General features: G+C 36.2%; 1 protein-coding gene across 2 annotated transcripts in view; it reads right to left on the bottom strand.

Moving 5' to 3' along the window:
• Positions 1-22,991, bottom strand: part of LOC131044529 (probable prolyl 4-hydroxylase 9) — a 126,533-nt gene that overhangs the window by 87,084 nt on the left and 16,458 nt on the right. For both annotated transcript variants that reach the window (XM_057977874.2, XM_057977875.2), the window contains exon 3: positions 9,402-9,559. In XM_057977874.2, the coding sequence (XP_057833857.1) occupies positions 9,402-9,559 (158 nt within the window). The remainder of the gene's footprint in view (positions 1-9,401; positions 9,560-22,991) is intronic.

Raw genomic sequence — 22,991 nt, 5'->3', positions numbered from 1 at the left:
TTTCATTGTAATTGGGGATGCTATTTATACCCCCATTTTCATTTCATTTGGTAACAGAATAGTCAATAGAGAAATAGAGAATAGAGTTGAGAAATTAGAGTTGTAAGCAATTTTTATTTTGTAGCAAGATTGAGTCTTGAAGAGAGAAGTTCAAGCAATTGTTGTATATGATGACTTGGAAATCAATAAAATATTGAAGTTATGGTGTTTTGTTGCAAATTTCTTAAGTTATCTTCATGGTTGTTGGATGTACTTGAATCTCGCTCAATCAAAGTAGTTTGTTAATTTGAAAGGCTAAGTGTGAGATTTGATATTTGGTAGGATTCGCAATCCAAACCACTAGCTTCTTGCTGATTGTAGGAACGCCTTGCGTGGTCGACTGGAAAACATTTTGAGTCCTTAACCTTCAAGCATTTTCGCATCTAGGATATGTACCTTCGTAGTAGTGTCCTTGGTCTTTGATGCATTGAATACCATTATTACCTTAGAAGATCGCACTAATTTCAATTAAGTTGTTATCTTATGGCAAAATTGAAGTTGGTTGAGTCTTGCCAAATCTCATTCATGCTAAGTCGTTCATAGGGTTAGGCTAGATTAGACCTCTTAAACCCTATCTTTTTCCATTTTTTGAAAGTTCTTTTTAGATTAGTAAAACCTTCGAACTATTGAATCCGTAAGAAGCCTTGAAGGAAACAGCAAATCACATCATACCACTAAAAAAGCTTGTCCACACGTGGAGACCCCACTAAAAGAACCTTGGAGTCCACCTAACTGATCCTTTTTGTAGATCTTCAGCAGTTAGAGACTATTTTCTCAAGAGAGGATAAGATGCCTAATGGTATTTTATTCTGTGTATGATTGTGTACAAAATACACGTCAACACGCTGATACCAAAGTGTACTAACAGAGGAGCGTTTGGCTGCCATGGCAAGCTCCTGAGAATCACCTAAGTCAACTAGTCTGAAAAGACCATGATCCTCAAGACCCACAACAACTGTAGATTGAGTCTCCCGATCAATGATACTACACTGATGTGAACTGAAGGTCACATCGAGCCGAGGAGAATGTCTCAGAATTTGACTAACTGAGAGGAGGTTGAGTTCCATTCCTGGAACATAGTACACATCGAGGAAAATTAATTTCCTCCCTCCAGACTTAATCTACACATTGCCCTTTCCGACAACTGTGTACTCTTCCCCTTCTCCAAAAATAACTGAATTCGAGTAAGGCTGAAAATCAATGAACCAATCTTGACGATGAGTGAAGTGGCGTGAAGCACTTGAAGGCGTAAAAGGCAGACTCGCTCTGCTCAGTGTGCTCTGCTACATTTGCTTTCGGCTGCAAACCACTTTGCTTAGCCTGTGCAGCCAAGCGTTTACGGCACTCAAGCTTCATATGACCAAACTTATGGCAGTAATTGCACTGAACATTTTTCTTCTTCGAGCCTTCTGATGACGGATCAGAGGATTTTTGCTGAGAAGACTGAGAAGAATGTGATTTGCCTTTATCCTTCTAAAAGGATTTAGTTGCAAATGCTTGTTCTGAAGAGGATGAGCTTGTACTGTTGCCGTACTGTTGCTTCCACCGATCCTACTGCAGAAGTTTAGTGCAGAGATCAGCGATCTTTAGATCAACACCGATAGAAGTGATGTTGAGTGTTTCGACAAAATGCTCATAGGACTTTGGTAAGCTCTTCAAAGTGATCACGACCATGTCCTCCTCCATTTGCCGACCAATGGCCTCTAACTGGTCACAAATATCCTTTATTCGAGTGAAGTGATCATGAAGGGATTTGCGCTCATCCATGACAATAGAGAAGAGCATATTTTTCAGGAAGAAGGCTTTGCTCTTATTAGATGTCTCATGCAGCGTCTTGACATGCTCCCATATCTTGGCAGCTGTTTTGCTGGAAGGAATCTGAGGAAGCTGATCGTCGGTCATTGAGAGCTTGATGAGCATGACAGCTTCATGATTTTGCTCATCAAACTTGGTCTAATCAGGACCGGCTACAAAAGGACGTTTGGTCTTTCCAAGGACTATCTGGTCAATAACGCGAAACTCGAAAATGGTGAGCATCCGCTGTTTCCAGGTATTGTAATTTCTGTTGTTGAATTTCTGACTTCCCTCAAGTAGAATATTCGTCAAAGATGTCATCAGGAAAAATTGAGGCCCAAGCTAGTTGATCGAATAATGGCACGAATATCAAGGTAGGAAATTTAAACGCGTGAATTCGCATAAACGCAACAAGTGCAAGAAAACAGAGGCAAAAACAAGCATTGACTTCGAGGCAGATCTGAAAAATATTTCCGACACGGATCCCAATGTACGGATTTTTGGAGGACCCAAAAAAATCTTACTACTACCTAGATGAGCTTCCAAAAAATTCACCAAGAATCTGCTCTCGGTTTTTTGAATTGGACTAAAACCCAAAGAGTTATAGGGAAAACCCTAGTTGCAAAAAAAAGAACCCAAATATTCTTTGTGATTGGCTGCTGGAAAACGTAGAGGGTTAAAAAGAAACCCTAGACGGCAGAAAATGGCAAAAAAACGCGAAATAAAAACGAACCAAAGATTGCGAAAAATCGTGAAAAAGAAATGAACCACAAACCGCGAAAAATCACGAAATAGAAACTGCGTGATTTCAAGATGAAAAACAGCGCGATTTTTACAGACGCACGAATGCAGAAAAATGGAGGAAGATCGTAGGTGAAAATGATTTCATGCGGGCATAACACAGAGAGGTGTCGCCAAAAAAATCGCGACCAAACACCTTCACGCACAGAGAAACCCACATGTGCAGAGAAACCAAATCACAAGCGCAGAAAAAAAATATCCACAAGTAAAAAACCGACACGAAATGAAATCGCGCGATGAAAAACTCGACGAGCAAAGACAAGAATGCAGAAATCCAGAAAGATCAGATGCGATAAAACATGTTTTCTAGGCTTTAAAAAAAAAAACGAACTCGCACCAACCACGGATGAACACAAACAGAAATCTGACTAAAATAATTTCGAAAATATTTTCCTATGCTCTGATACCATAATACGCTAGTATTTGGTAAAAAATTGATGTATTTACTAATGATCAATGTTTCTAATTAGAAACGAACGATAACTGAAGCAAGAATAGAAACATTCTAATATTTACAATATCGTACATAATTAACCATTAAACAAATGGAAATAAGGATATTCTAATACAAGGATAATTCCAAAAGAATTGATCAGAGTTAGAACCTTGGTCCAAATGATGCAATTTGGGAATATACTCCATCACAATCAATCAAAATGCAATATTCTTCGTGATGAGTTACCAGATCCACGTAGCGTCCAACATGTTGAGGTGGTGCCCATCACCACCTCCGGCCAATTGAATGTCTCCAAGTTGACGTGACCAGATTCAATAAACCCGACTTATCCAAGAGAGGTTCTAGAAGGTGTTGATAATATTTTATTATTGGTTTATATTTGGAAAGACAAGTGTCCCCAAATGTAATTTTTGTATTGGTCGACTTGGCCCCACTTTTCTGTGCCACAGAAACTCTTCTTATTAAAACCCTAATTAGGGTTCCATCTTGTAATCTCGGCCCTTGATTGCAAATCAATCTTGGTGTTTCATTTGTGGAAGGATCTCTATAAAAGGCCCATGCCTTCTCATTTGTAAATCATTAGATAGCTCATTAGAAATAGAGAGCTCTTGCTCTTTAGAGTGGTAGAGTAGGAGAAGGAGAAGACATTGTTATAAGACTTGGAGAAATAAAATTTGATCTCATTGAATGTATGGGGGATTCATGTTTATTTCAACTTGTTACATGGTGTTCTTCCAATTTCTCAAATTGTTAGAAGTGCATTGATGTTGATGGAGAATGTGACAATGTTTGATGAATTTCAATGGTTCATACTTTTTGCACTTAGATGATTTCTATTTGCATTGTAAAGTTAGCCTGAACCTTTTTTATATGGATGCTTAACTTCTATCATTGAATGTACATTGTTCGTTATGATGGTGTTCATTGTGACGTGAAAACTCTTTGCATAATCTCTGGAAGATTGCACTAGTTCTCGTGGAGTTGTTGTTGAACATGGCAAAGGACTTGGTTACTAGGAATTCATCCATTGGAGCATGATCCATTACCCTCATTGTCCCTAGGAGTAGATTAGAACTTCTTAACCTTTTCCCTTTTGTCCTTTTTTTTCAGTTCCAGTTAAGTCCATTCAAGGAAGAAGCATCACAATCCTGCAATATCCAATGATTAAGTTCCAGCCATAGCACCAAGAGAAGTGAAGGACAACAAGAGCGTAAGTCCCCCTTGGGAATGATCGTGACATTCAAAGAGCAGTCGAGTTTGCTGATGTATAGCTGAAAGTGGGTTAATGATCATGCCTGTGCTTAGTTATTCTGGTTGGACTAGGACATTATTAAACTGTTAATCATAGAACGATTATATTACTAGCATAATGCACTTGTACTAAAGGGTTGTGGAAGGAGTATCATCTATATCTGGGCATGAATATGGTTGGAGTTATTACTGCTTAATCATGATTCATATTAGCTGCTGATCTTTCTTGGAATGAACTGTTCTTATGTGAGAAAGTGCTAAAATATATGGGCAGGTCAATACATGTTTTTTGTGTGAGTAGTATTGAAAGTCGTAGATATTTGGCAGTGAAAATGAGTTGTTAAAAGCAACTTTTAAGTTGGTGCTTCAGCTGGGCGAAGTTGGTGCTTCTAGAGAGTAGGTGCTCTCAGTAAGTCGGTGCTCGCTTTTGTAATTTGTGTTGGTGCTCTCTTTCAAAATAAAAGATATCGTTGTGTCGTGGTTTTTCATCCGTAAGGGTTTTCCATGTAAAATCTTGTGTTCTCATATTTATACTTTCTCTCTCTATGGTTTCAAATTTTAAAAAGTTAAAATACTGATTCACCCCCCCCCCCCCCCTCTCAATATTTTTTGTGTGCATTTCAATTGGTATTAGAGCAGAATACCTTGAGAAACAGAGCTTAAAAGCTTGGAAATTGATCCTAATAGCAGACAATGAATGCTCTTGAAAAACTTGCTACAAACGGAGCACCCTTGTTTGATGGCTCCAATTATGCTTTTTGGTGTGTTCGAATGCAAGCCCATCTTATGTCCCTTGGCTTTGATGTTTGGAACAACGTAGTGTCTAGCTATACAATCCCTTCAAATCCCCCAACAGCGTTGATGGGAAGAGAGCTTTTGAAAGTAATGCCAAAGCCATGAATGCAATTTTATGTGGCTTATCAAAGACAGAATTTGTTAAGGTCATGCACTGTGATACAGCTCATGCCATGTGGAAGAAACTCCAAAATGCATATAGAGGAGATGAAAAGGTTAAAAAGGCCAAACTTCAGACTCATAGAATGCAATTTGAAAGTCTTAGAATGTGTGAAGAAGAGAATGTCGTTGCTTATTTCTTGAGAGTTGAAGTTGTAAACTCTCTTAAGGGTTTAGGTGAAAAAGTTGATGACAATATTGTTATTCAGAAAATTTTAAGGTCTCTACCCTTGAGGTTTGATGCTAAAATTTCAGCAATTGAAGAGATCGCTGATCTTGACAAGATGACTATTGACAAGCTTCATGGAATTTTAACAGCCTATGCGATGAGAACAAATATTGATTCTTCATCTAAAAGAGAGACTACCTTCAAAGCTTCAAACAAAGGTAAAGAAAAGGAACGTGTGTCTAGTGAAAGTTTTGATGAAGAATCTGATTGTGAAGAGGAACACTTCATTAGAAAGTTAAAAAAGGGTTCTGGTAAATATAAAAGCAAGTTGCCTTTCAAGTGTTTCAACTGTGGCAAGGTAGGACATTTTGCAGCCAAATGTCCATATGAGAAGAATGAAGACAGCAACTATGAAAAGAAGCCTAAGTTCAGTAAAAAGAAATACAAGGGAAAGGAAAAGAAGATTCAAAACTTCAAAAAGAGTATCTACTCTAAGGAGGAAAGTTGTTCATCAGATGCTAGTGAAGATGAGTCTTTAAATGATTAGATTCTATTCATGGACCTAGAAGAAACAATCACTGAAAATCAAGAAAAAGAAGACTACTTTGATGAAGAAGAGGAAGAAGTTGATTTTGAACAAGAGCTGATAACTCTTTAAATGAAATCAAGAAACTCAGGAAGAAAAATCAAAACTTGAAGCTGCTGTTACAAGAAGGAAATGAAGAAAGGAACAAGATATCTCAAGCTTTAGAAAATGCAGAGAAGTTAATACTGATTTGAAGATTCAGATTGATGAAGGAAAGAAAATAGAAGAAGAAATCAGAAGTCAGCTCAAGCTTAAAGAAGAAAACTGTGAGAGACTTAAAGCTCAAATTGCCTCACTGAGAAAGTTAGATAAATCTTCTACAATGCTGAATCATCAGAAGATAAATCAAAAAAGTTACATTGAATGACATCTTAGGCTCACAAAAACAATCTACTGATAAAGGTGGAGTTGGCCTTGAAGAGCGTCAATGTTCTAAATCTACAAAAGAAGAACAGCAGACATTCAATGGTGATGGCTCAAAGAATTCTCTATCAAAAATCAGAAGTAATGCTTGTAAATGGCCTCCTATCTCAAGACAAGCACATATGACCAAGTTTAACAATTCTTTCTTTAATCGTTATTGTTATACTTGCAATTATTTGGATACAAAGCAATCAATTGTAGAATGTTTGCAAAAAAAAAAATCAAACTTATGAATAGGATCTCTCTTGCTCCTTTAAGGAGTTACAATGTTATGTGTTATAAGTGTAATAACTTTGGTCATACTGCAAGAGTTTGTATGAGTGGTATGGCAGATTTCTCTAAGAAGGTTGATACAAAGGACAAAGCAAAGGAGAGTACCAAAGTTTGGAAGAAAAAGGAGAAACAAGTCTTAGAAGAATCTTTGATTGTGCAAACAGCCCTTCTTGCACAAAATGAAAAAGATATATGCTATGTGAATACTGGGGACAGTGTTGTGAATATTTCCTGTGGTATCGCTACACATTGGAAATCTAGGGTTAAAGAATCTGGTCTCAGCAGTTCATATTACCTAGTGAGAGTTTCATGTCAAAAGCTTGAATAGTATTAAGTTTTTCTTGGTGCGTGAGCTTCTTGGGAATGATCCTGACATTCAAAGAGGAGTCGAGATTGCTCCTGTATATCTGAAAGTGGGATAATGATCATGCATAAGCTTAATTATTCTGGTTGGACTGGGACATTATTAAACTATTAATCATAGAATGATTATATTACTAGCATAATGCACTTGTACCAAAGGGTTGTGGAAGGAATATCATCTATATCTGAGCATGAATATGGTTGGAGTTATTACTGCTTAATCATGATTCATATTTGCTGCTGATCTTTCTTGGAATGAACTGTCCTTATGTGAGAAAGTGCTAAAATATATGGGCAGGTCAATAGATGTTTTTGGTGTGAGAAGTAGTATTGACAAATGTAGATATTTGGCAGTGAAAATGCATTGTTAAAAGAAACTTAAGTTGGTGCTTCAGCTGGGGAAATTGGTGCTTCTAGAGAGTAGAGAGTGAGTGATCTCAGTGAGTTGGTGCTCACTTTTGTAATTTGGGTTGGTGCATTCTTTCAAAATAAAAGTTATCATTGTCCAGTGGTTTTTTACCTGAAAGGGTTTTCCACGTGAAATCTCGTGTTATCATGTTTACGCTTTCTCTCTGCAGTTTATTCTCTAGGGTTACAAATTTTAAAAAGTTAAAATACTGATTACACACACTTGCCATTCGTCTTCTCATAGGTTTCTTGTTCCGCTTCTGCTGAGAGGAACTAATCCACATGTAGATTTATCCACTCTCTAAAGAGGAATAGACTTACCTCTGCGAGAGCAGAAAAGCTAGCTGCAATGTACAGTGCCTTTCATCTAATTGATTGCAAGACACCCTACAAACTCAGAGAAATACTGATTAAAGGCCTCCAAGAATTACTAATCAATGTAATCATTCATTCCTCATCCTTATTAATATTGTTATCATGTTGAATAATCTCTATAGCTTCTCTCAAGTGCCTCTTCACACAATAGGCTCTTTAGCCAACACTTTTGCTTCATTAATGCAAATACCATGTTTTGTTGCAAGAGAGTGTTCTGCAGACCAATTTTGCCACCCTATAATGCTTTATATCTCAATCATGTTCCTTGATTTTGGTTTGGATGAATCTCGCAATTTCACCAATGTATGGTCTTCCACATTATCATTCTATCATATATACTCAAATACTCTTTTAATGGTCACTTTCAACCTTTGATGACCTTAACTTGTTCTTAAAGATATTAATTAACCAGAAAATAGTCTCCATTCCTTTCCTTCTCATTTTTTTGTGATTCTATGCACAGAGTACTTTATGTCAGGACACATTACTTTTCTTTTTTGCTCAAGTTCACCATTTTCATTTCTCGGTAACTGTTCTACAATTGCATTTTGAAAATGCCTTTTTAATTTGTTTCTCTTTGCACCCATTCTTTTTCAATACCTCTTTAAGGTGTTCTTTCTCCAAAACAAAATGTTCTTAATTAGATATCCTCAAGGCTCTACTTGCCAATGTTTTTTAAAGCTCTAGCTTAATGTGCAGGATGATCATGAGAGTTAGCCTGAATGTACAGATCTGTGTCTTCTATGTGTAAATTTGGTTTATGAAGGTGCATCCTTCTTTTGTAACCAAAAGAAGATAAACAAAAAGAATAAACAAAACGTTGTTCTACTAATGCCCAAAACCAGTCAATGGTTCTAAAAGTACATTAAAGAGAGAGCGATATACATGTATGCATGCATGAGATAGATTGTTTTGTGTGTAAAAAGGTGGAAGCCTGAAAGTGTGGCAGTAGTGCATAAATAGGCATGCAAATGCATACACAAACATTTCAAATATACAGAAGTACTGTATTCCTTTTTTAAAGTATTAAATCTCAGAATGACAAAAGTTTTCTTAGTTAATCAATAAAGCTCCTTGGGAGAGATAGGCTATTTTATTGTTATTATTATTGTCTTTCTTTCTTGAGGTGATTCTGTATATAGTAGAAAATGAACTAACTTATCATGGCTTAGAAACAAAAACAATTAAGAAGGATTCCTTTCTTAGAAACCATATGAACATAAGTACTCCAGCTAATTTTTCCACTAGCATAAATTTACTAATTATTTTTTTCAATTGCTTTTTCATTTCTTGCTGATTTTTAATTAGTAAATCAATTACATTTCCTCTCAGAAAATAAGCAGAATTATCAGAATATGAATAAATTCAATTTTGGTTACAATGGTAGAAAGGTGTGTTAGTCATATAATAAAATAGGAAATGTATCCTTGAAAAGGTATTAATTTCACTTCAAAGGACGAGAAGGGAAACTGAACACTGTGTATAGCAATGAATACAAAACATAGTACCTTGTTCTTATATTCTTTGTATTTTCTGCAGTCTCTCCTTTTCGCAAGGCCAGTGATGAAGGCCGAAGATTTGACTTTGCAAGTTCAATAATTATCTCACACTGCTTCTTTGTAGCAAAGTTAGGAAAGTATAAGGCTCGAGGCTTCCAGCTCAAGACCTTGCAATCAGGAAAACCACTACAGATGAAACTCAAATGGTGGTTAAGAACATATAACTTGACCTCCAAAACATAAAATGCAAATAATCAAATGACTAATCCATCATAGATTGGCAATAATAAAATCAACTTGCTAGAACATGCAGCTCAAACCAATAGAAAAATATTTAACTTGGAAAGCATTCCACTTTGTCTGACAACCATGGGCCATTTATCCAACATAGTGTTAAAATGCATGTCTATAACACTCAAGTAAGATTGCAAATCAAACCAGCCTTAATAAAAAACAAGATAAAATCAAATTTGACATTTTAATTTGAAATATTGAAACATATTCACTAGAATTGTGATAAATATCACCTTTATATTTCTTAAGGCAGCCCTTATTGTTATATTGTCATGTTTCATGAACAGTAAAGCAGAAATGAGCCATGTGCAACAATTTTAGAAAGCCAACTCAAATTTTAAAATGAGCTGCATACTGTACACAAGATTCTACAAGAAACACAGAAAGAATCTATATTAATGTACATGAATGGCAAAAGTAGGTAAAAAAAGACACGAGTAAAATAGCAAAAAGGACTGATGAAGGAATCCAACTGCCAACAATAAATCATCTAAATTAAGCTAGTAAAAACATAAAAGTAGGGGGTAAAACAAGAGGACTTAAACCTAGACAAATCAATATATATATAAAGCCATGAAGTACAAAGAAATAATATGAGACAAAGTGTAACCTTGTGATGAGTCCCCTGTATAGAAAATTTTTCAAAAGCAGCAATTGCATCCTGGAGTCCACCCCGAATATGCTTTCCTTAGGTTTGTCACACCTGTTGACCACTCCCCTAAGCCCGTCCAAGTTTACTAACTTATTCTAAAACACCATATGAAGTCATCTTGACCTTTCTATGCCCCATGCAATCCTTTAAACCTCCCTAATCAGATCTGTGGTGCCATTGCACAAGATTCAAATAAGACTTGGTTTATGGTACTATCCAACAACAACTATTTTGAAGTTGTCATAATGCCACCATATTTGACATCTTGACACCTTTTTAGATGCTGACAACTCTTTTCCTCACTTTGGATCATCGGAGCTTCTTCGGACTTAGTGTGACACCATTACCCTCCCTTTATTTTTTAGGCGCCAATAAAAATTCCTCTCTAAAAGCATTATGGTGCCTTGACATTAGCCAATTCAGAGCATTTTACAGAGTACTCTTACTCACAATCACCTACAACCACCACTCCTGTCATTTGCTTCCACATAGCAGCACCAAAAAGGCTTTATTCAATAACTCTTAGAATAATAATATCATGATGTTATCTCATGCACTCACATTCTATCATTCAGGTGATGCGATTCCACTAGTAGAAGCTATTAGGGCAGCTAACAGGTCATCCCTTATTTTGCAAGGTCTACCTTGGCATCTTTGTGTCTTACTAGCCCATGACTCTCTCTCATTGCTTAAGAACGGTACATTGGCTACTTTGGTTAGGACTTGGTTCAGGATGTTCGTCATCCATACACGGATTATCAGTGCCCGCTGGCCTTTGCAGACTTCATCCATCACAAGGCCATCAGACTCTAGGATATGAGCATGTGACGCCCCTTAGAACCTCTAAGGGTTCTTTCAAGTCCAAGTCACCGAAGTATGGATTTGAGGTTCACAGTTTTGTGGGACCTCTGGTTCAATATAAATTGGGTATATCCATACAAATGATTGTTAAAATATTGAAATACTGACAAAATAAAGATTTAACCATAAAATTAATATTATATGCAGTAACTAAACAAAAATATCAAAATATAAAAACATTAGATATAAAAGATATTAGTTATTAAAATAATATAAAACAAATTATAAATTAAAAAAATAAGATTTTAAGTATTGTTAATTCAATGACATCAGTTTTCTGTTAAAAACAACTTTGTTTTATTTCCACTGCTTTAGTTTTTAACATTTTATTTAAACTCAAACGGTTATCTTATTATTTAAACTTGTATTTAGATTAAGTAAACCTAAATTAGATCCCATAATGATACAATTTCAAGGTAAAGGGCAGTTTTAAAATTTTCATTCTCCAGCACTTAGAGCAGGGGCATTAATAGAAATGTGAGGAAAATAAACAAGTTGGCAGCCACAAATCATTCAGGATTAGCACCTGCACAATGGCTCTAAAAATACATTAGTGAAATCAACATTAAAGGTGAATGCATCTCTAAATACTGTAGTGGCAATTTTATGAAAACATCAAAACCACATGTCAACAGAGATTGAAAATGCAACAGATGGTTTTTACTTTTTGTTTAAAAAAAATATAGTTTTTAGTTTTTGTTGGCTGTTAAAAATAGCCACATACAGCCTGGGGATCATCCCAGCTACCCCAAACAAGGCCCAAGTTCAAGAACAAACACAATCCATACACGACACGGTATGGACATGGTTAAAGGGATTGACGAACAGTATCCATCTATGTAATTTATAGTAGAATCACTCTTGGAGGAAGGTAACATCCAGGAGTTTAGCAAACTTCCTTTGTTCCAGTGTTGCTTAATTGGGATTTGATTATTGATCTTATCTCGTTTAGATTTTTTATATTTTTTTATATTTAGGGTTTGATTATTGATCTTATCTCATTTAGAATTTTTATATTTAGGGTTTAATTAAATTCTAATAAATCTGCATTGATATTAGCATTCGGGAATCAGGAAATTTAAAGTTGCAAGCCCTCCCTTCATCATTTACCAAAAAGAAAAGCAAAGGAAAAGGAAAAATGTTAGAATTCATGATTGATGAATCCCACAAGCCCAAATAATCATCTGCAAGAATACCTGTTACATACAAAGGAGAAATTGCACAACAAACAAGAATATTGAAGACAATAACAAGAACTAAGTGCTTGATTGAAAATTGCTTATTGCTTGTTGTTTGATTTACAATGAAGGATATGTCATCCTTATAAAGAAATCTAATTCTAAAGATAGAAACCCTAAAAAGCAATTAATAATTAATAATGAATTAATATTTAATAATGAATTAATTATTAATATACCTAAGGGATGCATACATATTAAATGATTATTAAATGCCTAAAAAGCTTCCTAAATTTAGCTTAAGTGAAAAAAGAAAAGGTGACTTAATTAATTAATCAATATGATTAAATTAATTAAGTAAATAAAACCTTTTACTCTAACACCCCCCCTTAAGATGAATTTAGGGAGTAGCCAAAAAGCTAAGTGCATGAATGTAGCTACATGCAACAAAGGCAACTACAAGCAAATTTGGGTCTCGGCAACAAGGCCTGATGAGGTACCCAATCACAACATGCAAATCTCTATAAAGTGGAGAAAAGGAGAAAACCATGTGGGAACAAAACTCCTCTCCAAAAAGAGGCGAAAGAAGACCATGAAGCCCTCCAAAAAAATTGTAGAATCTCTTGTAAATGTTCCTCCATAGGAAGAATGAGAACTAATGGTGCACCAAAAAACATCAAAGTGTGACAAAACCAGGTACCAAAGTCGATGACGATGAATAACTCGCTGAAGATGATAAAGATCAGGCACGCAGACCAAGTATGGGAACCATCGATTACACAAACATACTGACAAGCTAATTGAGGAGACAGGTCAAAAGTCTGATATCAAATTCCTAATCTACAATACAGAAGGATTGCATCATATGTGTCATCAAAAGACGAAGGACAAAGAGGTGTGGCACTTTATGATAGTGCGTGTACAACATAGCTCAAAGAAGAAGATGCAACATGAAATGCAAGTGTGCAAAACTAGAAAACATGTAGATGAGGCTGCCACCAAATGATGCCCTGTAGAAATATGTGCAGATGATATGCCCTCGGAATATAGCCAAGGGTGAAATTAAGGAAGCCAAAACTGCCCCCCCCAAGGTTGCCGGTTGGAGAACACTGCATACAGGTTAGGTGAAATAAAAACATGTCCTCAATTTTACTTATTAAGGCAAAATTACTTTTTTTAATAAAAAAAACGCCCCGTAAAAAAATTTGTTTTTAATTTTAAAATGCATGCAAAAAAAAAATTGATTAAAAAACCAAAAAAGCACATGCAAAAAAAACTTTTTGAAAAAAGGAAAAAAACAATTTGTTTTTTAATTAAAAAAAATGATTTAAAAAATCAAAAAACACATGCAATCAAAGGTCTTTTTAGTTAAAAAAACTAATTAAGAACATGCAAACATTTTATTTAAAAAAATAAAAGGCATGTAAAGTTTTTATTAAAAAAACTAATAAAAAAGAACAGATTTTTTTTTTAAAAAAACTAATAAAAAAATAAGTTTTTTAATTAAAAAAACCAATAAAATAACATGCAAACATTTTATTTAAAAAAATAAAAGGCATGAAAAGTTTTTATAAAAAAACTAATAAAAAAGAAAAGATTTTTTTTTTTAAATCTAATAAAAAGTAAAAAAAATTCACGCCCTCGAAATTTAAATTTTTTTTAATTAAAAAAAAACCCATACTGCATCTATATGGCTAGCCAAGGAGGGGAAATTCTCTCTGAAGCAAACGATGTCCGATCTGAGCGAATGAACAGGCGATCTTGGGGTTTTTGGACGTTCTGAGTCCAATGGCGATGTCGGTTTGAGCCCAAGGTGCTCTGATTGCTGGAAATCGCGAATATCTCCAAAAAAGGCAAACAGAGTCTTCAGATCTGAGCTTTGATACCATGTTAGAATTCATGATTGATGAATCCCTGTTGACGTGTATTTTGTACACTGCCTAACACAGAATAAAATACCCAAGGGTACCTTATCCTCTCTTGAATAAAGCCTCTGATTGCTGAAGATGTCGCAAAAAAGGATCAATCAGGATGACTCCAAGGTTCTTTGATGTAGGGTCTCTACGTGTGGATAAGCTCTTTGTGGTATGATGTGATTTGCTGGAATCACAAGGGGAGTTACATTTGATGATTGAACGTCTGATCTGCTTTGAATATTGCTAGAACACAGGCTCTTACTAGCTTTGATTTGAAAAAAGGAAAAAAGATGAGGGCGAGGAAAGAATCTAATCCTAATACTAAGGAATGTAGGAGCAATGATTGATCTTTGATGAAATTCTAACTAAGTCTTGTTTTGACATCACAGGAACATCTCCACAAGGTTAGTGCGATCTTCGAAGGAAAGCTTTATGATGTTCAAATCATCCCTGCAGGCATAGACACCATCAGGTTGACGCATATCAATGAAGAAGCGACAATTGAAGTTAAGCTTAAGCTGAATGATTCCAGTTGACTACACAAGGCAAGTCTGCAATCAACAAACTGCTAGTAGTATGGATATACGAATTCCACCATCAATGAAGCACATTTCTTCCACTCATCTAATAACATGAAATCAAATATGAGAAGTATAAAGACCATGCAAATTGTCGAATCGACCCATAAATTTCACCATTTCTTCAATGAAGTTACAAGTCTTTTACAACATCTTGGCAACAATCTTTGCCTTCTCTCTCTACTCTACTCTAATTGGTATTCTATCAACTAGCTAATCACCTTCTAACTACTCTCTATCTGTCTTCTAACTGCTTCCAACTATATTCTAACTATTTTCTAACTATTGCAAAATGAAATGCCAGGGCTTATATAGTGCCCTCAATACAATTCGATGGCTTAGATCAATTCGAGATCAATGGCCAAGATTCAACAATGAAAACCCTAATTAGGGTTTGTTACAACCATTACATAACATTTAATGTTTGACCAATGATAAAATTGTATTGCTTGGACACATGTCCTCTCTAGAAAATTCCACCAATGGATAGCCGGGGTAGGTACATCGGAGTTTGTGCCACCTTCCATGAGTTAGGTACATTGAATCTGGACATGCTGAGGTGGACCACACTGACTGGAGAAGTGATGACTAGGATGCCACCTCGTCTGACACTTGTAACTTAGTAAATATTCAACTTGATGTTGTTGAGAAGCTAGCTTTAATTAATTCATCTGGTACTATCTACTTCTTCAACGAACCCTTGTTCTAACTTCTTGTGTCCTTGATGTGCAGGATGATTGATGTACCTCGCATTGGAATACTGGATTGGAGAAGTCGCCCTTGATGACGTTAGTCCAAAGAAGGCCGTCCTTGTCGATGCTAGGCTGGAGGAGGTCGCCCTTGTCCTTGCTTGATCGTCCTTGAGGAGACCGTCCTTGTCGATGCCTCGAGCTTGGGAGTCGCCATCTTGATACCTACACAACATTTCACAATTAATAATATATCTTGAAATCTAAAAATTAAACTTTAAAAGGAAGATTCAAGATTTTAATTAGGAAATTTCATGATAAATCTTGAGTTATCATTTCCTAATTAACCATGTAATACTTAGATTTTTCCAAAAAATGTCTAAAAAATCAAACCTTGAACCATACCTCCTCTTGAGTTTTAAACTCTAAGAAATGATGTAAAAATAGATGAATTTTGCTAGGCAAAGTGTAGATCAAAGCTCTCCCTTGGATAAAATGCACCTCCTTTAGCTTGGAAAAGAACTCCACCTTTCTCTTCAAAAATCTGGAAATTCGCCTTCAAATATCTTCAAAAAATCTGGAAATTATCCTCCAATCTAGCAAGAAATTCGCCTCTCCAATAGCCTTCAAGATGAATTTCGCCTTCCTTAGTCTCCACACTTGGTAGAAATTCGCTCCACACAAGCTAGATTTCGCACCTCCTTCCTTGCTTCTCCAAATCGCACTTGAAACAATGAGTGAATGATTTGAATAATGAAAAACACACCCCAAATATATAGAGCGCTCACCATTTCACCTCCCCATAGGCCGACTTGATGAAAATAGGCCAAAAAAATAAATAAAACTAAAAAGGAAGAGGTCGACTTAATTAAGCAATAAAAAATGATACCTCAAGCGCTCTTCTTTTAAATTTTAAATTAATAATAATTCATTTCGAAATGCCTCAATTAATAAAAAAAAACGATTTTCCAAGGCTCAAAATTAATTATTAAATGCTATGCGATTTTCATTAAATGCCAATTTAATTAGAATTTTTAAAAATATTTCGAAGTTTTTTTGGCGAACTTGGCATCTAGTGCGATTTGCTAAAATAAGGCAAAAAATAATGAATTTTGATAACTTCGCTCTGGTCCCTTGGAGAGGGACAGGAGCGCTCCTGCATTTTTGTCCTCCATCCTTCATTTTTTACGTTCAAAACCTCATCCTTGACGTTCAAAATGGCATTTTATCTGGAACTTTAAGTTCAATTCATGTGATCTTTGGAAGGAGCTTGCCTTAAGGCATTTTCGCCCTGGTCCCTTGGTGAGGGACAGGAGCGACTTTTGGTTCATTGCACAAACTCTTGATCATATCAACCTCGAATTACTTTCTAGACGTAGAACATCACTCCCCACTTCATCTTGAGTCCTGGCAACAAGAAATAGCATTTCAAAATGTTAGGCACTTAGGCCTTTTGAAGATTTCGCTCTGGTCCCTTGGAGAGGGACAGGAGCGATTTTGCAACTATGAGCTTACTTGTGTTTTGCTAGCCTTCGAAATTATCTTCATTGTACCAATCACGCCCCTTTTCATTCATTTCAAACATAAAACTTGCTTTGCCTTTGCCCGAAGTTTGTCTTGTGAGAAAATCGCTCTGGTCCCTTGGAGAGGGACAGGAGCGCCTAGTGCAACTTGGATTGATTCTCTCCTTTGTGGCCTATTCAAGTTATATTCAACGGGCAAAACATACTTCTTTTGACCTCTTCAAATCACGAAATCACTTAAATCTTGCGAGGATAATGCAAATTCAGAATTCAAGCTCCGGTCCTTCAGTGAGGGACAGGAGCGATTTTTGTCCTCAAGGCCAAATCACTACAATTTTCATCTCAAATTTCCTTTGCTAGGGAAGATTTCACCTTACTTCATGCTATGAATAAAAGTTAATGTCCAAAAAAGGTCTAAAATTGTGCATATAAAGAAAAGCGCTCTGGTCCTTCAGTGAGGGACAAGAGCGAATTTGACCTTCTAGGCAAAAAACTTCATCATTTCATTGTCAAGTCTGGATGCTCTATCATGCTCATTTCGTCCTTCATTGTGTCTTTGATGTTTCAATTTAACCAAACAAGGTCAGGAATGACTCAAATAAGCCTTTTCGCCCTGGACCCTTGGTGAGGGACAGGAGCGCTTTGCCTTGGTCCCTGGGAGAGGGACAGGAGCGAAATTCGCTCTGGATCCTCAATGAAGGACAAGAGCGAAATTTGACTTTTTGAACTCTCTATCAGGACAATTTTTTATGGAATATAACATTTAAGTATAAGAATTCTTATACTTTAAGTTATATTCCATATATACTTTCAGGATGTTTGAGAGTGGTTTCAGACCTCCAGGAGTTATATTGCAAAATCTAGTTTTTTGAGGTTTTTCAGTTTCCAGACTTAGTCAAATTTCAAGATCAGGACTTTCAGACTTAGCCAAATTTTCAGGATCAGGACTTTCAAACTAGCAGGACCTGCTATCCTATTGATCTCCCCGACAGCACTCAAAATGCAAAGGCCAACTAACAAAACCCTAAAAGACCTAGAAAACAAACCCTAAAAAGCAAAAAACATGGGTCCCCATTTGCAATGGGGCGATGTGTGAAAACGTCACAACAATCCCACAAGCCCAGATTATCATCTGCAAGAATACCTGTTACATACAAAGGAGAAATTGCACAACAAACGAGAATATTGAAGACAATAACAAGAACTGAATGCTTGATTGAATATTGCTTATTGCTTATTGCTTGATTTACAATGAAAGATATGTCATCCTTATAAAGAAATCTAATTCTAAAGATAGAAACCCTAAAAAGCAATTAATAATTAATAATGAATTAATTATTAATATACCTAAGGGATGCATGCATATTAAATGATTATTAAATGCCTAAAAAGCTTCCTAAATTTAGCTTAAGTGAAAAAAGAAAAGGTGACTTAATTAATTAATCAATATGATTAAATTAATTAAGTAACTAAAACCTTTTACTCTTAACAAAAAATACTTGGCTAGTTTGCACTCTTGGTCAGATTATAATTTTATTTATATTGGTTTTATCTTGCATTTATTTTCATAGTTGCAAATAAAATTAGTTAAATAGCCTTCTTTGGTTAGGACATTACATCTACCAAAATCCATGAAATGCTAATACAAAATTTAGTTAATATTCACCCTTGGTTGATTTAGTTTGGGCTAGGACCTGTCCTTCAAACAATATTGTTTCATTGTGTCAACAAAGATCATGTTGGTTTCTTTGGCTGCTTTTCTCATCCCATCAAGATATTTATAATTACTTTTTTGGCATGCCTAGTGAGAGAGACTATCATCTTTGAACTTGTGTGTCTTCTCACTTTCTATGTTTAGCGATTCATTCATTTAGCCCTACCTTTCTTCCATGGCACTTGGACCTTCCCAAGAAAGGCACTCTCACTTCCTCAATGTTGAAGTGTCCTAAGAAAGGTCCTTAAAACCAGAAAATGATGGAAAAGCTAAATAACTTGAGAGATAGTGAGCATGGTTGGTATTGTGAGGATAGTCACATCCACCATCCAAATAACGTTGGTCATGAAGATTGTCATAACATTAAGACCAAGAGAATTACCATCATTCTTGTGGTAGACATTTGCATTGCCAATCTCCCCTCTAAGCTATTTGTCTCACACTCCTACGACTAAGTTGCCCAATAGAGATAGGAAGACTAAAAAGGCACTAGTTGTTAATTTTGCTTAGAAGTAATGGTCCCATCCAATAAGACCTCACCCAACTAGCTCACCAGCTTATGGATTGTAATAAGATAGAATAGATTTCCATATATTAGCGATGTTTAGCTTCCAATTTTGTAGAGAACCTTGTCCTCTAATATAAGGGACCCTTTAAGCCCTAGAAGCTTTAAAAATCCCCAGCTCCTATAGGCCATAGAAATGCTTCACCTTTTAGAGAGAATTGAGGGAAATCCCCACATAGAGGCCCTAGAGGGTGCTCCCCTAGGGATCTTGACCTTCACTAAAGAGATGTGTCTCCTATATCTCACTCCTCTTCAATGGAAGTTTCCTCATATGCTAGCATTCACTAACAAGACTAGAGAGATCATAGAAACCTTGATCACTAGGCTTGTTTCCCAAAACAAGAACTCATAAATGTATAAAGTTTAGGGAGAAGAACATGCAAAATGTGGGCTCTCACTTGAGGACCTAAGGGAGCCCCATGGAGATGAATTAGGTTATTACCACTAACTCAAAAACAAGGTGTCATCTATTATTGGTATCAATGGCATAGCCTCCATTTCCCCAAAAAGAGTTGGTTCCAAGTTAATAATTGTGACGGCCAACCATGTAGTCGAGGAAAGAATCTTTGAGAAGGACCTTAGGAGGAGATACCCTATGTTTGGTCCATCTAGGGAAAGACATGCTCGTATGGTCTCTTCATACTAGGTATGCTAGCTTGAGTAGATTGAAAATATGACAATAAGCTCTTGCTTAAATTGTTCTCCCAAAACTTACATAGGAAGGCCTGAATTGATCCAACACCTTCAAAATGATTCTATCTAAAGCTTCAAGCATCTCATAGAGCCTTCTATTCCCTTATTCTATGTTATTGGAAGTTTTAATTTAGGAATATTATCATCACTACAATAAATCAAGGCAAGATCGAGTCTAATGGGTTTGATATTGATTGTGTTTATCTATCAATGCTAGAAGGACCCAATACCATGGCATGCAACTCTTCAACAGAATTACTTGTGCTATGAGGACAAAATCAATATCCTTGGGGGGGAGCCCGATTCCCACAAAAAGCCCTAGAAACTTGCATAAAATTAGAACCCTTCAAGATTCACATTGATGTTAAAACTCCATTGCATAAAAACCTTTCCTCTTCCAAACCTCATGTTCACCAACACCCACAAACAAAATGATATAGGCAATGGTGTTACTAAATCCCCTCAAGGATGGAGGACATGACAAGAGAGGGGCAACATGAGGTAAAGGCACCCCCATAAGAAAGGTAAGAAATCAACAAAATCTAGTAATTCCATTACCCACAAAGTTTTGTGATTAGCACCATCCCATTGGCCATTTTACTAACCAAATAAAACAAAGCCATTGGTTATTTTGAAAAGTCTAATCAGTCTAGCAATTCTGAAAAGATGACATGCAATATGAGGGGAACCACATATCTCATCACTGCTCATCTTCTACATCTTCTAATGATATCCAATATTGACCTCTAGAAATGATGTAGTCTAGGTAAGGTGATCTGGCAAAAGACTCCCTAAACCTAGCAGCCTACTCTCTCAAACAATCCCACAAGACAATTGCAGCACAAAATTGTTTCTATTTGCATTAATCTATAAAATTTGGCCTTTTCAAAGACTTACAAACATGCTCAAAGGATAAAATTAAATAGTTACACACTCAAGATTATGCCATAGTGACAATCAATGGCTTCAATGGATGAACCACATATTTAAAACTAAGTCACTTCTTCTCTATTTTGTCCTCTCTACCACTTGCTATTCCCTAGCTTGACTTCTCAAACTAAATGATTTGCCCTTTGTCTTCCCTACTCTGCCATTACATCTTCTTCTTGAACCCAAACTCCTCTACATTATGTCGGTAATCACTAACAAGGGACTTCAATATTCAAATATTGGAGAACAACTGTTAGCCACCAATGTTAACTCTCCAATGCTCAAATGTCATTGGAACTTCAAACACCCGTTTGAACATCTTCCATGGCCTTAAATCATCAGCAACACAAGGAATGTGTACAAAAGAATATAAATGGTTTTCACCTCAAAGAAAGGTGACAGGTGCAAAAGAAAAGAATGAGTAGCAACCAAATCGTGACATTTTAAGGATCCAGCCCACATACCAAAAAAGACAAGATCTCACCTCATGAAGAAGTTGAACGATCACCAAGTGAAATAAAACTGCCAACAAAACACATGAAATCATTGTTTACCAATCTAGCATCAACTATATTGTTGGAAGCTATAACAATCACATGATCTAATCAACCCAGTTTATGACTTATCACCAAAGGCACTTGTAGCATGCTATCACATCACTTATATCAGCTCCAAACAAATTTGTAGCAATCTCCAAACACCAAAAGCCACCTACAATATACCTATAGCACACCATAAAACACTTGCTCTAGTAAATGGCCTATAGCAACCCACTTTGCACCTATAACAGCCTGTTATATGCTTGTAGCACAGCTACAAATAGGTATGTAGCCTATGGGAAACATGTCACATTCCTATAGTAGCCGTTTAAAGTACGCATGATTGACAAAACCTTCCAAACAAAACCAACCAACATTGAAGAAGGCTCATAATTTATTTAAAACATAACCTACTATTGTCTCTTTTTTGTGTGTGTTGCACTTGGATCACTTGGGGACCCAAATCCTCCTTCATCGAGAAAGTCCTCCAACTATGGAAAAGCAAGGAACTTCCATTCCTTCAATGTGGAGCATTACGATATTTAGGTTGACACATGCTCTAGCTACATCCCTTATCCACATGGAGACTTGAGCGAAGTAGTACCAATATTTAGTTGTCAAAGAATTGCTGCCTTGTCAACCGAAATCTCTCTTCTTGAGCTTCTCCATTTCAATCTTGACCAAAATTCTCTTACTCTCAACATGTTAGGTATCACCAAGTTACCTAATGAGAACTTGCCCATTACTACTTCTTGGAACTCCCTAGGTACCTATTGATGTGTCTTTTGTACACGACCAAACACAGAATAAAATACCTAAAGGTACCTTATCCTCTTTTGAACAAAGTTTCCCGACTGCCGAAGATCTCGCCGAAGGATCAGTCGGAGCAACTCCAAGGTTCTCATATGTAGGTTCTCTACGTGTGGATAAGCTCTTTGCGGTACGATGTGATTTTGCTAGAATCACAAGGGGACTTACTTTTGACGACTTGAACGTCTGATTTGCTTTGGATGTTACTAGAACGTGGAATTTCACTAGCCCTTGATTTTGAAAAAAGAAAAAAGGATAAGCATTGGAATGGGATCTATTTCTAACACTAAGAACGTAAGAGCAATGAATGACCTTTGATGAAATTCTAACTAAGTCTTGCTTTGACATCCTAGGATCATCTCCACAAGATTAGTGCGATCTTCTAAGGAAAGCTTTATGATGTTCAGATCACCGCTACAAGCATAGACACCGTCAAGTTGATGCATATCAATGAAGAAGCAATAATTGAAGTTATGCTTAAGCTGAATGATTCCAGTTGACTACGCAAGGCAAGTCTGCAATCAACAAACCGCTAGTAGTATGGATATACGAATTTCACCGTTGATCATACAAATTTCTTCCATTCACCTAAATACATGAAATCAAATTTGAGAAGTATAGAGACCATGCAAATTGTTGAATCAGCCCATAGAATTC

The sequence above is a fragment of the Cryptomeria japonica genome, chromosome 9 (assembly GCF_030272615.1).
Source record: "Cryptomeria japonica chromosome 9, Sugi_1.0, whole genome shotgun sequence".
NCBI lineage: Eukaryota > Viridiplantae > Streptophyta > Pinopsida > Cupressales > Cupressaceae > Cryptomeria > Cryptomeria japonica.
This window is presented reverse-complemented; position numbering and strand designations above follow the sequence as displayed.